The sequence below is a fragment of the Carassius auratus genome, unplaced genomic scaffold (assembly GCF_003368295.1).
Source record: "Carassius auratus strain Wakin unplaced genomic scaffold, ASM336829v1 scaf_tig00215205, whole genome shotgun sequence".
Classification (NCBI taxonomy): Eukaryota; Metazoa; Chordata; class Actinopteri; order Cypriniformes; family Cyprinidae; genus Carassius; species Carassius auratus.
Window position 1 is genome coordinate 424851 of NW_020527982.1, and position 15647 is coordinate 440497.

At 36.2% G+C, this 15647-nt stretch overlaps 3 protein-coding genes and 1 long non-coding RNA gene across 5 annotated transcripts; 1 reads left to right on the forward strand and 3 right to left on the reverse strand.

Annotated features, from left to right (window-relative positions):
• The first annotated feature begins 453 nt into the window (after positions 1 to 453).
• LOC113093931 (glutathione S-transferase Mu 3) lies at positions 454 to 5167 on the forward strand. Of its 2 annotated transcripts, none has more exons than XM_026259532.1 (8): positions 454 to 638; positions 3826 to 3901; positions 3995 to 4059; positions 4127 to 4208; positions 4328 to 4425; positions 4549 to 4644; positions 4736 to 4846; positions 4947 to 5167. In XM_026259532.1, the coding sequence occupies exons 1-8, from the start codon at positions 603 to 605 to the stop codon at positions 5040 to 5042; spliced, it is 660 nt and encodes a 219-aa protein (XP_026115317.1). In that variant the 5' UTR covers positions 454 to 602; the 3' UTR covers positions 5043 to 5167. The 2 variants fall into 2 exon arrangements, with proteins under 2 accessions (XP_026115317.1, XP_026115318.1); XM_026259533.1 differs by lacking the exon at positions 454 to 638 and adding an exon at positions 1633 to 1787.
• A 538-nt stretch (positions 5168 to 5705) lies between these two features.
• LOC113093932 (uncharacterized) lies at positions 5706 to 6904 on the reverse strand. The gene is made up of 3 exons (XR_003287947.1): positions 6748 to 6904; positions 6432 to 6516; positions 5706 to 6103 (listed from the first exon to the last, which is right to left on the reverse strand). It is a non-coding gene; the product is annotated as an uncharacterized LOC113093932 (long non-coding RNA).
• Positions 6905 to 7036: 132 nt separating this feature from the next.
• On the reverse strand, positions 7037 to 10864 carry LOC113093927 (epidermal growth factor receptor kinase substrate 8-like protein 3). Its single transcript, XM_026259527.1, has 8 exons — positions 10827 to 10864; positions 10148 to 10215; positions 10010 to 10071; positions 9539 to 9697; positions 9288 to 9431; positions 8979 to 9067; positions 8609 to 8732; positions 7037 to 7261 (listed from the first exon to the last, which is right to left on the reverse strand). The coding sequence occupies exons 1-8, from the start codon at positions 10862 to 10864 to the stop codon at positions 7079 to 7081; spliced, it is 867 nt and encodes a 288-aa protein (XP_026115312.1). The 3' UTR covers positions 7037 to 7078.
• A 1479-nt stretch (positions 10865 to 12343) lies between these two features.
• Positions 12344 to 15287, reverse strand: LOC113093924 (ATP synthase F(0) complex subunit B1, mitochondrial). Its single transcript, XM_026259524.1, has 7 exons — positions 15140 to 15287; positions 14424 to 14460; positions 14150 to 14295; positions 13833 to 13996; positions 13524 to 13649; positions 13158 to 13337; positions 12344 to 12542 (listed from the first exon to the last, which is right to left on the reverse strand). The coding sequence occupies exons 1-7, from the start codon at positions 15165 to 15167 to the stop codon at positions 12465 to 12467; spliced, it is 759 nt and encodes a 252-aa protein (XP_026115309.1). The 5' UTR covers positions 15168 to 15287; the 3' UTR covers positions 12344 to 12464.
• Between the last annotated feature and the right edge of the window lie 360 nt (positions 15288 to 15647).

Below are 15647 nucleotides of genomic sequence, written 5' to 3' on the forward strand. Positions count from 1 at the left end.
TGTTTGGGGCTGTAAATTCTGCCCAAACCTATGAGTATTTAAGCATTTGTTTTACAATAACTTGCATGTAGTTGCATCACATTAAACACTTTGATGTTTGGTCCAGATTTATTTTAAATAAGATAATTGTATTTTTTGGGGGTGTTTCTGAAAATCTGGAGCAAGGATCAAGCATGATCAAATGTTTCCGAGATAACTGGAAGACTTTTGTTGTAACCTCTGAGAAAAAAAAAAAGTGAAATAGTTTAATGTTAATGAAAATCGACTGCTGCATGGAATATAGAGTTCTAAACTAGATTTAATTTAGCTTAGATTTATATAGTAACAAGAACAATTTGACCTTGTGGTTCCATATATTTTTTCTCCATTGTAATATTCTAAAACATGCGTATGTATTTAGAATGCACATAGTGCTTGAAAACTCCAAAATAAATATTTCACATAGCATGGGCATAAGATTCATAACATGACAGAACATCCATTTTGTGGGTGTACTATCTCTTTAACTTGATTGCACGCGCACACGCACACGCCCCCTCCTCCATCCGGCCGCTCCTGCGTTTCATTTTGAAGAGCTGCATACTTTTGTTGCAACTTGCAAGATGGCAGTGAAATTGGCATACTGGGATATACGCGGGGTAAGAAATACTCGTAATTTTTGCACACCCATTTCATACTATTTTGCATAATTCGAACTTCTTTTTTCATATTCGATTTCTGCGAAATGTTTGTTTCATAAAACTTCGTCGTGCAGTCATCGCAGAAGAATAGAATCGCAGTCAGTGTGGCTGCCGTGTCTAAAAATAGTCAAATCTTCATAAGTTCGGCTTGTTTAATGTCTCATCTTTAGTTGAAGAGAAGTCGAAAGAAAATAACTAACGTTAACGTTAGTCAGCAAAGTTTGATAACTTTTCTTGAGATATAACGATAACGGTCGTCTGATGTGACACTGAGCTGAAACATGCAAACTGCATATTTTTCTGTGGGTATTTTATAGACGATTCTTAAAAATAACGTTAATCGTTGATATGAGTTAAAATAACTTTTTATCGTTTGTCGCCTCTATGTTAGCAAAGCCCACAGACGCTATTTTACTAAGTTATAAAGATATGTCATGTTAATCTACAGCCGCTTTGGGTATGAAATATGCAAAAACACGTGCTGTAAGTTAATTTGTGCTATGCAGGAGACGAGTGTCCGCTTAGATTAAACAGAAGATAGCATGTATAGTTCTTTATAGCTATTATTCTAGGTGTGAACGGGCCTTAAAGATAAAACGTGTTCGTATTTAGAATGGATATGTCATTGATGGAAAATACGTATACTGTTTAGTACCGTATTTATGCAACGCTGCGCAAAAATGTCGTGCAGAAGAAAGAAATTCATGCGAGTTTTGAACAGGGTGATGATGTCGGAATTTGCGTGCAGTCTGGACACGCCTCAAAGTGTTTTGCCCCGCCTACCTTCCACACATCACTCTGGCGCACCAGTAGGTCTCTGCAGAAAAGTAATGGGAGTTACCAGATCAGGGTGTTTTTACACCATGATACCTGATTGGTTGACGTCATAGTAACGTTAGGTTTAGGGGTGGGGTTGGGTAAGGGGGCTCATTAAGATTGCATGATTTAGAAACACCCAGCAGTTTGAAAACACACAAGGTGATAAACGCCCACTTTTGCTCAAGTCTCCTCTGGCGCGTGCACCACTTCAATTTTACTGCTCCTGCACAGAGGTGCTCGTTTCAAGTTACAATGGCAGTGAAATTGGCATACTGGGATATACGCGGGGTAAGAAATATTTTGTGGTGTTAGACAATAAAAACCTTTTTGTTTGATATTGCAAAATGTTCACTGTGTAACCTTGCAGTTATCACACAATGTTAAAATAGATCACTGTGGTTTGTCATGTCTAAAAATAGACCAATTTATACTTAATAGGCAGTGAGGATTACTTTGGTAATGTAATGGGTTATAGATTTACCCTATTTAAAATGTAATAAGTATTGTAACTGTTTCAAAATCTTCAGTTATGTAACAGATTACTTTTTATGACTTTTCTGCATTTCTAACGAATGTTTCCAACTGTTAATCATTTTCAAACATTTAAAGCAGGCGGATAATCTTACAGTAGTAGGCTATTATAAGATTACTGTCAGACTTTCAGAATCCTTCATCATTTGAATTAAGATTATAATCATTTTAAGCACAACCACCAAATCAGACTATAGCTTCTGTTTTTACTTTGAGATCGGTCTGCGGTTTAAAAACAGATTTAAAACCATAACAAGAAACCGCCATGATACTGTTTGAGATCAAATCTTGACATTGATATGACAGCAAACACAGGCATCTCTAACATTTAAACTTAAAAAAAAAAAAAAAAAAATTATAGGCCTATACATAAACCCGAATAGGAAATAAAATATTTATAGGAAAAGGTCCTAAACTCCTGAAACGTCAGAGTCTCGTATTTTAGAGCAGTTAATGCAATTTGGGAAAGAAAACAATTAAATCTGTATAGCTAGGTGTGTGTGAAAATAGGCTACTCCGATGTAACTCCCTTTGTAACTTTTTCATAAGTAACTGTTATTTAATTAGGCATACAAATATTTCCTCAGTAACCGTAACTGATTATTACATTTATTTTGTAATTATGTTGCATGTTCCTTTACTCTCCAACTCTGTTAATGTGTAAACCGTGCATAAATCGAAGTGCTTCCCCTATACCATTATATTAAGCCCAACCCCCACCCCTGGAATTTCAAGTGAATTCTATTTTATTTCATTTTATTTTATATATAACAAAACATATCTGCGTTTTTTAAACGCTCCCAGGGTGATAAGGATGGCAACCTTCGCTCTCCAGAGAGTAGTTCAGTGTACCGATCAAATAATGATGCCTTAGTACTTTAAATATAGGGTTCAGAATTGTCAGTGGTTTTTACAGGAGTTATGGATCAGATTTAACATACTTTGTCTTGTTTCGCCATGCCCACTGATAGGTTTACCTGGAAGCTGCCTCGAGTCAGGTTACACCCCAACATGCAACTGCGAATTATGACTAAATGCCTGAGGCATTCTTTAAACAAGGGCTTTTTTCTTTTCTTTTTTTATTTGTTTTTAAAGCCCTTGGCAAAAGGTTTCGCTGCATACAATTTAATGATAGGAAAAAGCTACAAAAAAGTAAATTTTTAATACAGAGAAATATGATTTTGTCTTTATACACTTTAGCCTACATCATATTCAATACCATTATATTAATGACACAAATTTTGTGGATAAAGAATTTACCCAGAATCAACATTATATTAATGAAAAACCCAACATTCTGAATAGAACATGATAGAACAAGTAGGCAGTGAGCAGTGACATGAAAGTGAATGGAATGTTCCACATTCCATTTTTTTTTTGGTGGGGGGGGGGTGATAAATAAGCTTATCATCTGGTATTTTGAAGTCCCCTTTATCTACTGTTTAAAAAACTTTAATTGAACATTTTTGGTTTTCATAGAATATTGCAGTTTATTATAATGTATTTTCCATGCACTTACTCGTAATAATAACAAATACAAAAATTCACAAAAACGAATAACCGTCCTCCAACTGTCAGTCTGCTGCAAGATAGAGATGATGAGATGTGTAAAAATCGAGCCTTGCATGTATTTTTTTCTCTTTTGATATTCTAGCTTTTTAGTGTTGCCCATCTCTTAAATATGTGAATGAGGATATTAATTATATACAGTGTGATATCTTGACACTGTTAATTATTTAAAGAGTGAGAAAATGCATAGCTGAAGCTATATTTCATGATTTTCATCTGATTACAGCTTGCTCAACCAATCCGTCTGCTGTTGGAGTACACTGGTACGAAGTATGAGGAGAAGTTCTATTCTTGTGGTGAGGGTAAGTGATGATGGTTATAACATACAGTAGCAGACATATTCAGATATTTCCATATAAAACACATTGAGCTGATTTTATATTCTTGACTTGCAGCTCCCAACTATGACAAAAGCTGTTGGTTTAATGAGAAAGACAAACTTGGGATGGACTTTCCTAATGTAAGTTACCCTCAATAGTATTGTTCAGTCTAACATGCAATAACTAACCACCATTACCCTTCACCAGTTGCCTTACTTAGAGGATGGAGACACGAAAGTAGTCCAAAGCAATGCCATAATGAGATACATCGCCCGCAAAAACAACCTCTGTGAGTACTTGATTCATTTATTTTCCTTCGTGAAAAAAAAGCATTCTTTCTTTATTTTAATATCTCAAGCATCATATAGTCATCCAAGTAGTGTTAGACTCTTAATAATGTGTTTCTAGGTGGGGAAACTGAAGAAGCGCAGACAAGAGTTGACATCTTGGAAAACCAGGCAATGGATTTCCGCAATGGCTTTGTCCAGCTCTGCTATGGAGACTTTGTGAGTGATTGATTATATATAAATATTTATAACAACATTGAAGAGATCTGCAACTAACAATAATCATTTACTTGTTCATTTATAACATGAATGATTTGTAATCCATTTTTATTTGATTTAAAGGACAAAAACAAATCATGCTACTCTGAGAAACTGCCAGGAACTCTAAAGCAGTTCTCTGACTTCCTTGGTGACAGGAAGTGGTTTGCTGGGGACAAGGTAAATAGGCACAGTGTTTGGCAATATATATAACAGTATGTCTAATAAAATTAATAGTTTGACTTAAACATCCCACTGTCTTGTCCTGTAGATCACATTTGTGGACTTCGTCATGTATGAGTTGTTGGATCAGCATCGTATGTTTGACCCGGAGTGCCTGGATGACTACAGAAACCTTAGATGTTTCCTGGATCGCTTCGAGGTTTGGATTCCGTTTTTGTCAAACAGAATATTATTTAATATTCTCACATAAATTCTAATGTTACAATTTTGACTCTGTAACTTATTGTGTTCCCTGTCAGAGTCTTGAGAAGATTGCAGAATACATGAAGTCAAAGAAGTTCATAAAAACACCCGTGAACAACAAGATGGCCAAATGGGGAAACAAGAAGGAGTGAAAATGACAAGAGTGTCTGGATTATGTTTTTTTGGTACTACTTTTTTAACCTTCCCGATAAACAAAGGATTGGAGAAAAGTATTTGTGACCTTATTTTGACTCAATAAAGTAGAGCACTGTTTTGTTCAGGTTTTTTTATTTTATTTAAAAGGCCTTATTGATCAGATTTTATTCTAATAAATAAATGCATCCAGATTTAATTAACTTTATTACTGCTGTGAGGTTAAACACAAACCCATAACTGGATTGTTGAAATTAAACTGGAACTTAAATGTAACAAAATATATATTTAACCCCAAAATCAAAAGTTTATTTTAAGACCAATAAACTGTTCATTCAGGCAAAAAAAAGACAATAAGTCAACCAAAATGGGTTGGTTATTGACCATTTTTTAATGTACAATGCACAATTAGAAAAGTGATACTGACATGATTCATTTTCATTCAGCACATGTAACAGCTAAATAACATACAATTTAAAAAGTGCCCACCCCAGTGACATCAGTGGAAATCAATTTAATGGAACAATGTATCAAATAAATATAATGAATGCTTTAAACGTATACATCATTTGCATCTGTGAAAGGTAATATAACTATGATACTGTATGTCTCTTAATGAATGGAAATGTTGAGGTTTTTACTGAATAGTTCTTGTTTATTCAGGTCCAGACACATTCAGATTCTTTATATCAAAATGCACCAATGTCCTCAGATTATCAGCGGTCACCATACTGACTGTATTAAGCCTCAGTGGCAAGCTGCAAAGGAAATGGACAACGATGACATTTGTGTGCTCTGCCTCAGACACTAAAAACATTTGAAACACTGAATACTGTGAATCACTTCACCTCAATGAAAAGCGCTTTATAAATAACTGAATTTGTAAAAGATGTGAGAGTTTACTTTAAACAAATGGAGCTGCATTACCGCAATGGTGGATCTGACGCTCTGCAGTTGGAAGTAGACTCAACCTCCTTCCTCAGGACATATTGCTCTCATATCATCCCGTTTCATTCCCAGCAACATTGCTCCATTGAACACCCCAAGATTCTGTATTGTCCTGCACAAGTACATGATGAATCAAATGGTTAATAAAAAAACAGCAAGCTAATAAACTCAACAAGTTAATAAATAACTTTTTGGAGCATGTTATTGTATTAGTAACAAGCTATTTCTGTTATGTATAAAAATATCATAACTAAATATGGTGTAGTCTAAAGAATCAATTAACTCTATGTGATCTTCCAGCTAATTAATGGCCAAGACCAATAAACCCACAGTCAAAAATACAAAAAAGGTCTGCAAAATTCAATTACATTTTCTAAGGCAACTTGTTAGGTTTGACTATTTTAAAGACAATATTAATGGTGATAGAACTGGTTTCTTACATTTTAGAAAAGCCTTTGTATTTTAACCAGGCTTTAACTTCCTCAGGTCTAGAATTCATATCTAGAGATGGAGAACCATATTTTGCTGAAAATAAAGAGGTGCAAATTTCAACTACATAAATGAATTGTGTATCAATCTATCAACCAAAATCAATTAGCTGGTTAAATACACAGTAATACATGTCAAGACCAAACAGTGATGAAAAATAGGGTGCCATACATTGACATCGGGTTTTGTGTGTTTTCACATAGCTGATGTAAAAAAAAAAAAAAAAGGAAACAGAATAACACCATTGTTTAGTATGTCATGACTTACTGTTGGCTTTTGTCCATTGACAGGCTCTAGAACATTCTGAGGCACATATCCCTCCTCATTACGACTGTTCTTCACTTTCAACCATTGCCCGAACTTGTCGGTTACCTATTTACATAAGCATAGCAGTGTATAAGCACAAACTGTATGCATTTTCTGCATGCAGGAAAAAAAGAAAACCCCTGCCGGGAGGGGACTGGGATGGGCCGAGCGGTAGTGCTGCCAGCCGTCATAAAATTTGGGGTAATAAGGAAAGCTCTGATCCCTGTTTGGCCATTTGGATCTGATTGGGAAAACAAATACAGAAAAATCATGAACTTTTCTCCTTTGTTTACTAATCTGTAAAGAACATATTTTGTATAATAGAAGACCTTGGTATGCTCCAAGCGTCACCCAAACTTCCCCACAGTACGTCCTCATTTGGTGTGATACATTTTCCCAGGAGATGTAGAGCTTTTCCTGTGAGCAGTGGACTCAGCACTGTGGGAGGGATGTTGGGAGGATACTGACTCACCATCTGAAACATGAAGAAACATTCAGGAACTGAGTGTGATGAGGGGTGATATGGTGCATCTCCTGACCTTTAACTCTGTGATATGATGTAAAATGTCAGTAGTGCACAAGTGACTAAATCATCAAAAGTAAAGCCTTTACTCTGGACAGAATATATACTCTTGAAAATAAAAGTACAAATAGGGGGAACTTTTGGGACCTTCTTTTTTTGCAATACCATAAAATCTTGGGTTCCCCAAACAACCTTTCAGTGAACAGTTCATAAAATAACCAATTTTCTTAGGGTAAAGAACTCTGTAAACATCATAAGAACCTTTGTCCACTATAAAGAACCTTGGATGTTAGAACCTAGAAAGATTCCATGGATGTTAAAGGTGCTTCAAGGAACCATAGACTATGATGATTTAAGGAACCTAATACAAAATTGTACATGCTTATACAACTTTCTTATTCTTTCTTATTCATTGCTATGCTTTTGTAAATAGTTAACAAGCCAGGTCCTACTGACTCATCTGAAGTTTCAGGAATATAAAAGCTTTTAACATGCAGTCTGAAAGTATGCACATCCATTTTCATTGCATGATGAAAAAACAAAATGTATGAAATGTGACTGCGATACATATATATATATATATATATGTAGAGTCACATTGAAGGCATCAAGGGCTAGGAGAGTGATGTGGTGCTGCGCCAGATGAGCTGGCCTCCACAGTCACTGGACCTGAACCTAATCGAGATGGTTTAGGGGTGAGCTGGACCGCAGACAGAAGGCAAAAGGGCCAACAAGTGCTTAGCATCTCTGGGAACTTCTTCAAGACTGTTGGAAGACCATTTCAGGTGACTTCCTCTTGAAGCTCATCAAGAAAATGCCAAGAGTGTGCAAAGCAGTAACCAAAGCAAAAGGTGGCTACTTTGACACTTTTTTGTTATGTATATAATTCCATATATATTTCCACATGTGTTAATTCATAGTTTTGATGCCTTCAGTGTGAATCTACAATTTTCATAGTCATGAAAATAAAGAAAACTCTTTGAATGAGAAGGTGTGTCCAAACTTTTGGTCTGTACTGTATAAATAAATAAATAAATATATATACTTCCTCCTGTTTTATTGAAATAATGTAATACCATGGTATTCAGACATACTTTGATAAGGTTTTGCATTTGGATATATATTTAGACATTATGAAACACTACTTCACTGTGGCTGATTTGTAATCCCCCATTCAGTTCCTACAGGGAAAATGTTACATTTTTCAATCTAAAATGACTGAAAAGAGGGTGTACCAGGCATTTTTAGGTTATTTAAAAGTGTATTTTTCTGAGTGAAATGAACTTTTCAAGTGGTCACCATAGTCTTCATAGTTGCTGTACAGAGAAAGTGGGAATTCTGGGGGAGTAGGGTTTGACTGCATGCAGCTGGTCTGTTCATGCTCCCTGGATAACCCCAACCAATCATCCTTTCCAAATGGCTCCTAAGAAATAGAAAATATATCACTGTCAGTACAGCACAGATAAAAATTGAGGTTGTAGAAAATAGAAAAAAATTATACAGTCACTTTACAGTTAATAATTACAGATTATTTCAATATTATTATATTGAATTTATGATTCCAAATAATCAAGAATGTACATTTAAATCATTACATTTTAGCCCATTTAAAGGATAAAAAGTTGATGCCTGATTCTCAGTACAACATCTTTGTGAGTTAGCAGCTGACCTGATGTCCATCTGTGGTTCTATAAGCAGTGGAATGGTAACCCCTCCTTGCTGCATTGCCTTTTCCAGATCATTTTCCACCTCCTGAGCCTAGCCATTGAAAACATCACAGATATCTTTATAATAATAATAATAATAACATTAAAAAAAAAAAAAAAACAATCAGGGCACTGACAGAGGGAGTAGAATGGAAACTCCCACATCAAACCACAAGATATATTATGAAAGATTGATACTGTGCAGATGCACCACTATCTACCATTGGGCGAATCTAAAATTTTTGACTACACTGGAGAGTGTTGTTCCTCACCCCAATCTCCTCACACTGAAACAGGAAGGCCTGTGAAGCTCTCTGGCCAAAATCCTGAACTGAGATAATGAGAAGGGAGTCAAACACACAACTGTCCAGAACAGCTCTCATCGCTCGGATGCTTAAGCGCACAGACTCCAAAACCTCCAACAATTCAGGAAACAGAGGAAGAGTTTAATGTTAGTAACCATTTAAAAAGGCAAAACTATTTGCTCAGATTAAAGTATTTGAGCATAAAGTGTACACCTGACCATGGTCTCTATATCACATAGCTGTAGCTGGTTGGCGTGGACCTGCAGCATCATATCCTGACCCCACACTTTCCCTTTACTGTCCATATTCTTTAACCTGTTCACACAGTCATCAGTGCTGCTCACCTCTCTGCCATCTAACACACAGGTGAACAGGTGCTAGGGAAGAGAAAGAGAATTAGATTGTATGTTGTTTTATTATCACATATGAATCACACAGAGGCTTATGTTAAAGAGGGACATGTGAAAATCAGCCTTGCTAAGTCATCGCATTTTACAGTTCAGTTTGTGTGGAGATCTCTGCAGTGCATGTTAGATAAGCGTCGGTTGTCTGTTATTTTGTACAACACACATCAGTGAAGTGGGTGTTGGCATTAAGACTATGCATCAGTAACATGCAGTCAGCACAAATGAACATTTCTAAATTATTAGTCTATAGTTAACAAACACACAAACTGGATTCAATCTTACCTCTACTCTGTACTGAAAGTGGTCTTGCCTGCCGATTGATTCTGAATATCCCTTCCTTTGCACTAAAGTATCAAAGTCAAGTTTTAATTATGGTACATTATTTTAATGTTATGTTATTTAAGTGGGTTTTGTACTTACTGTAGATGGATTTGGCACTATGAAGAGACATGCCAGATCCCTGGGAAAGCGGCTCAGATGAGAAGCCTCTATAATATAATCACAACACAAATCATCTGTATAGACTATCTATATATATACACACACATACACATATACATATATAATAGTTTTGTAATTTAAATAATATAATAGTAAATAATTAATAATTATCAAATAATAATTTTGATAGTTAAACCTATGACCAATAACAACTGTAACTTACCCCTAAATGTAATCAGTAGCATCACTATATTTCTTATTTCGAATATTATTTATTGTCAGTTTATTCTAAACTGAACTGTTCTTAAAAATATATCAAAAATAATGTGGACATCCACTTCTGATATACTAGTTTGACTATTTCTGTAATTAACAATATCTTGATTCTAAATCATTCTGGGTGTCCAATTTAATTGGAAAAGTTTTCTGAGGAACTGGAAACAAAAATAAAATACTTGATCATCTTTATTAACCTTGCCTAACAACGTTTTGTAACGACAACCTTCCTGACAACTGTTATGACAACCGATATGAGAGAGATAGAAGGCAGGATGGTGTGCTATACTGAAACACCCTTACATGTGTTTCAGGGACAAATTCCACCCGCAGAATAAAGAGTAAAAAGGTACTGCTGACAGAGGCGAGAAAATACCTGTACCTCGACTGGAAAACTGGGACAGGGTTCCTCCCGTACATTTTGACTGTGCTTATTAACACCTATAATTATAACATTATCAGTCATAAAACCATTTGGAAAAATTAGCAGATGGACATTTGTCATGTCAGGCAAGCAGCTACATAAGTTATGAAGAAGTGTTTGTTCATCAGTTGTGGTTTCACAGCACTGAACTTTTCAAAAAGATGTTAAAGTGTTCAGTCATCAAGTATGTGCATGAAGCTAGCTGATACTTGCAATGTTACATCCTCAAAACATATAAAGCTGCTTAAAGGCAAATCTCGAAACAAGAGCTTTTTATATTCAAAAGTTGAAGTCCTTAAGAAAAGTATAATTATTAATTCACCCAGTCAATTAGTGAATACTGCCTGATTTATCAATATTTTCAAATTTATAGTGACTATTCTATATTTAATATGTCAGATCATTAAAATGAAGTATGTAAATCGTGGCAGAATCACTGGCTTTCATTAACTAATAACAATACAACAATGTAGAAATTTATGTTCAACAATTGATTTGTTTTTTTGGTCTCTGAGGTCCTCAAAAAAGTGTGCAACATATAAACCAGCAAAAACTGCTGACAGCTCAAAGCTGGAACTTTCTGTATAACAACTTAACAAATTTGGCTTTGCAAGAAGAAAACATTAGCAGAAGTGGTACACCATAGAACAAACCAAAAAAAGAAAAGAAAAAGAAAAACACTAATATTACCACTCCTCTAAAAGACAACACAGATTAGAATAATTAAGATACAACCACATTTTGTATCTTACATTATTCAAACCAGCCACTGTCCTATCAATCTGTGGGTAAATCGCCAGGTATCAGTGCCTTGACCTGTGTATCAGTTATATAAAATAAGGATCATTGAAACTAACCATGTTGACAGACAAATGATTGTACATTACCTTGGAGAAAATCCTAAAGAAGTCAAATGCAAATCTTGAAATCTAGGTTCAGATTGCTCTAGAATTTGGGCATATCCTCAAGTCTGTGTTCTCCATGCACTGCTGAGCACTTATATTCTGGACTTCCTGCTCTGAAAAGCTGAGGTAAAAGTCTAACTCCTTAATAATAGTAAATCAGAAGGTAATAGCAGGTAGGTTTTTCTATTTCCTCCCTCGAGTACAAAGGTATTGTCATTAATAGACAGCCATGTGACGTCTACAAGTGATGCACAATGACCCCAGTGACTGTACACCTACATCGCAGTAAACACCTTTCTATATTACCATAAATTAATATAAAAGAAAAATGAGAATACGTTTCAACCGTTTTAAATGTTCAAAATAAAAACAAGTACTTGGAGCACAGTTAATAAGATAATTAATTTGTTTGTAGAGGCATTGTGAAAGGTATGTCTTATCTGTTAATTATAAATGATCTTACTAGTGCCACATCACAGCTCAACAGAACATTTAAACTATTAATGTCAGGACTGCAAGACGGAGAACTGGAGTTCTTCAAATCCTCACACAAAAAGGACAGAAAAGGCATTAAGTGAATAACCAAATCTTTTATTTAATACGGGTATGTACACTTTTGACGACACTGCCAGACTGGCATGTTCATGAGGAAAGGGTTCATTTAGAATGAAAACTAGACATCGACAGAGACCTATACTGAAGCCCGAGCCTGAATGTTTTTGGCCAGGACCTTCAGATCGGCAATGCACTTGGCGATGCTTTCCTTCTCCTGAAAGACACAAACAAAATTGAGATTGTAGAGATGACAGTAAAAAAAGAAAGAAAGAAAAAACAAAAACAGTAATACCATTATCAGAACAATTATTTTGTAGTAAAGGTCCATAAATGGGTGAAAGTTTGTCTAAATTAGGGCAACCCTGTTTTACCGTGCCAATGTTATCCATGTTACATGTACTGAAGTAATAACAGTAAATGTTGAATCATTTACAATCAACTAACCCTAAACCAAACCCTGTAGTATGTTATCATTAATCTGTTACTGCATAATTACACGGCTACTGACACTTTAAAATAAAGTGCAACCTAAATTAGCTAAAGAACAACATTAATTTGACACGTTTAGACCTTGATAAGACACCAAGAATCCCTCAAAATCTTGAAGGACTGAATACAAAGACTCCATCTAGAGGCCAAGCTAAAAATGACTAATGTATAAAAACTCTGGATTCAAGTAGGATTTATATTTGGCTGCATTTGTAGTTGACCAGTGGTCAGTTACATAATCTTAGTCTCTATGTTAAGACCGTGCTGTGCCTTAAGAACTAGTCTTCCTGTGTATAATATGAATACAGTGAAAGTCAATGGAGTGACCATAATCGTGTACCTGCTGAGGAGTGATGCTCTTGATTACGCTCTGCTCGACCCAGTTCACCATGTGCTCTTGCTCCATGCGGCGGTGCAGGTTCTGAAGCTCCACCTGGTAGTCCAGCCTCTTCTTCACCTCATTGGTCACCATGTGCAGCCGCTCCCTGTAATTGGTCTCCAGCAGCATAGCCACATTGTTCTGATGGAAAATAGGAAGAGGAGCATCACAAAACTACTAAGTGCCATTCTAAAAGTTATTTGTAAATAATTCCAAATTTAAATGCAAACACAAGTGTGGATTTGTGATGTTTATAGATAGTAAATGAAGGCAGATGATCAGTCACTGGAAAAATGTCACATTCTTTGGCTATTCTGTCCTCCTCACCCTCTTGGCATTAAAGAGCATGTGTCTTCCTTCTACTCTCCACTGCTCCTTCTTCTCATCCTCGATGCCTTGAGCTAGGCTAGCCATGGCCTGATCCTTCACTTCCTGAGCCTTTGCCACTTTATCCTGCAGAGGAAGAGAGAGAACCAAATATTAGTCAAACAAATCCCGTAGCTACAGTCATTTGGGGTAATTGTTCACATCATCATATTTATCAGCAGATACTATTCCAGTCTCAATGCAATTTCAGTGTTTTGCCGCACAATTTCATTTGTGACATTTCTGTTGAACACAAAACACATTCTGCACCTCGTTGATTTTATCAGCGAAGGTGGCCACACTGGGCCCAAACTTCTTGACGCCGTAAATGACGACTGCACCAATTGACGCAGCAGCAAATGTCTCGTGATTGATTACGTAGATTTCCTTAGACAGCATGTAGAGGAGCAGACCAGTGCCCAGCATATAAGGCCCTGCAAACAGAAGAGAACACTGTTGATACAAACAAACCTGTGTATCAACGGACTGGCTCTCGAGTGAACTTTTTTATTTTATTTAAAAGACAAAAAGGAACCTGGACAACTGGGAAACACTTGGAAAGGAGGCAATAAAGCTGAGAATCGCACCTGTGACACCGGTCTTGGGGTACAGCAGAGTGAAAAGCTCCTCTGGGAAGATGCCATGACGGACCTTTCCTCCCTTCTCGGGGAGAGGGGGTACAGGTGCAAGACTCTGGGAGGACTGATGAAAGGAACGAGAGGCCTGAACCAGGCTGAGGAGGAAAAGCAGCACAGGGTAAGAGGTTTACGGATGTCATTGATTGTCATTTGTTTTGCAGTTCTCTTCAACCCCAGACTGATATACACAGCACTGACCAGAAGAATGAAAGTTTTTACATACCAAGCGCCAAAGGACCCGCTGTTTTTCAGGGTATGACCTACAATAAACAGAAAACAGAGCAGTTAGAAAAGGACTGAAAACATCTCAACGTCTTTCATTACTACTTGCAATCATGTTTTATTAAGTGCAACAGTTTAAAAAACAATTTAAATTAACTTTTTTATTATATAAAAAATAATTTATGAAATAAGATTTTGGTTCATCGTGCAAATATAACAAAAAAGCACGTCCTTGCATACACAAGACAAGTTACAAGCTGTCAACAATCAGGTTAGGAAATGAGGCAAATTAAAAACAATTTCAACATTTGCACTCCAGAATGCACTTTCAGGAAATGTTATTATATGAGAAAATATTAATTATTACGCAGCTAATATAAATGGTTAAGCCTGAAAGGTACATTAGCTCTGAGCTAACAGCTAAACAATTCAATACAAGGACATACAGAAAGCACAACAACTCAACGATTGTTCTCACAGAGCAACTGTTCCCTGAGCATAAATCTGTACTTCACTGTATTTAATACGACATTTGAATTATAACATACATTAATTGGAACAGATATACACGTTGTTTATCTGCAGGTTCCTGTGCGGCCATTCACACCGTGCGGCCTAATTTACCCTTCAACTGCACATTCTCTCATTAAACCGCCTATATAATCCACACGATCAACGAGAAGATTTAGGGTGCTTTTCATTAGATACATCGCCCACCTGAAACGAGCACCAGTCTCGATAACATGTTTTAACGGGTGAATATCAGGATCCCTGGACGAAAAGTCTCTGTATCGGGCTCTCTGTGCCCTTCTGGACCAAGGATGAGGAACTCTCGCCTCAGGTATCGCGAGATGTTCCAAAAACCAGCGATCTGTCACATCCGGCAAACCCTGCTGCACTATGAAAGGGAGCAAGCAGGTGGCGCCAGTTCACCATAAAAACAATAAAGGAAACGTTTACACTTGCAAGTTGTTGCTACCATAAATATTCAAACATATTAATGATTATAATAGATATCAATAAGCATTTAAATAAGTCTTAATACAGTTGGCTCTATACACTAAACATAAGCCGATTTACAGCTAAGCAATATATTTTAAACTTAATTTATTGTAAAGTCTGTTTCTACATTCACTTCAAACTTAAATTAACTGTTAATTTTCATTGATTTCTTCAGCTCAAATTAATTTATTTTCATATAAACACTAACACGAGTCCACCTTGA

What these genes read in the sequence shown, in the direction of transcription:
- LOC113093931 (XM_026259532.1), top strand. Translation starts at nt 603, where the DNA reads ATGGCAGTGAAATTGGCATACTGGGATATACGCGGG. An exon ending in CATACTGGGATATACGCGGG is followed by an intron (nt 639 to 3,825) that starts GTAAGAAATACT and finishes ATCTGATTACAG; the next exon opens with CTTGCTCAACCAATCCGTCT. An exon ending in CGCCCGCAAAAACAACCTCT is followed by an intron (nt 4,209 to 4,327) that starts GTGAGTACTTGA and finishes ATGTGTTTCTAG; the next exon opens with GTGGGGAAACTGAAGAAGCG.
- LOC113093927 (XM_026259527.1), bottom strand. Translation starts at nt 10,864, where the DNA reads ATGTACGGGAGGAACCCTGTCCCAGTTTTCCAGTCGAG. An exon ending in ACTTTCAGTACAGAGTAGAG is followed by an intron (nt 9,698 to 10,009) that starts GTAAGATTGAAT and finishes TCTCTTCCCTAG; the next exon opens with CACCTGTTCACCTGTGTGTT. An exon ending in CAGCAACTATGAAGACTATG is followed by an intron (nt 7,262 to 8,608) that starts GTGACCACTTGA and finishes TTCATGTTTCAG; the next exon opens with ATGGTGAGTCAGTATCCTCC.
- LOC113093924 (XM_026259524.1), bottom strand. Translation starts at nt 15,167, where the DNA reads ATGTTATCGAGACTGGTGCTCGTTTCAG. An exon ending in CCCCAAGACCGGTGTCACAG is followed by an intron (nt 13,997 to 14,149) that starts GTGCGATTCTCA and finishes TTCTGTTTGCAG; the next exon opens with GGCCTTATATGCTGGGCACT. An exon ending in TCGCTGATAAAATCAACGAG is followed by an intron (nt 13,650 to 13,832) that starts GTGCAGAATGTG and finishes CTTCCTCTGCAG; the next exon opens with GATAAAGTGGCAAAGGCTCA.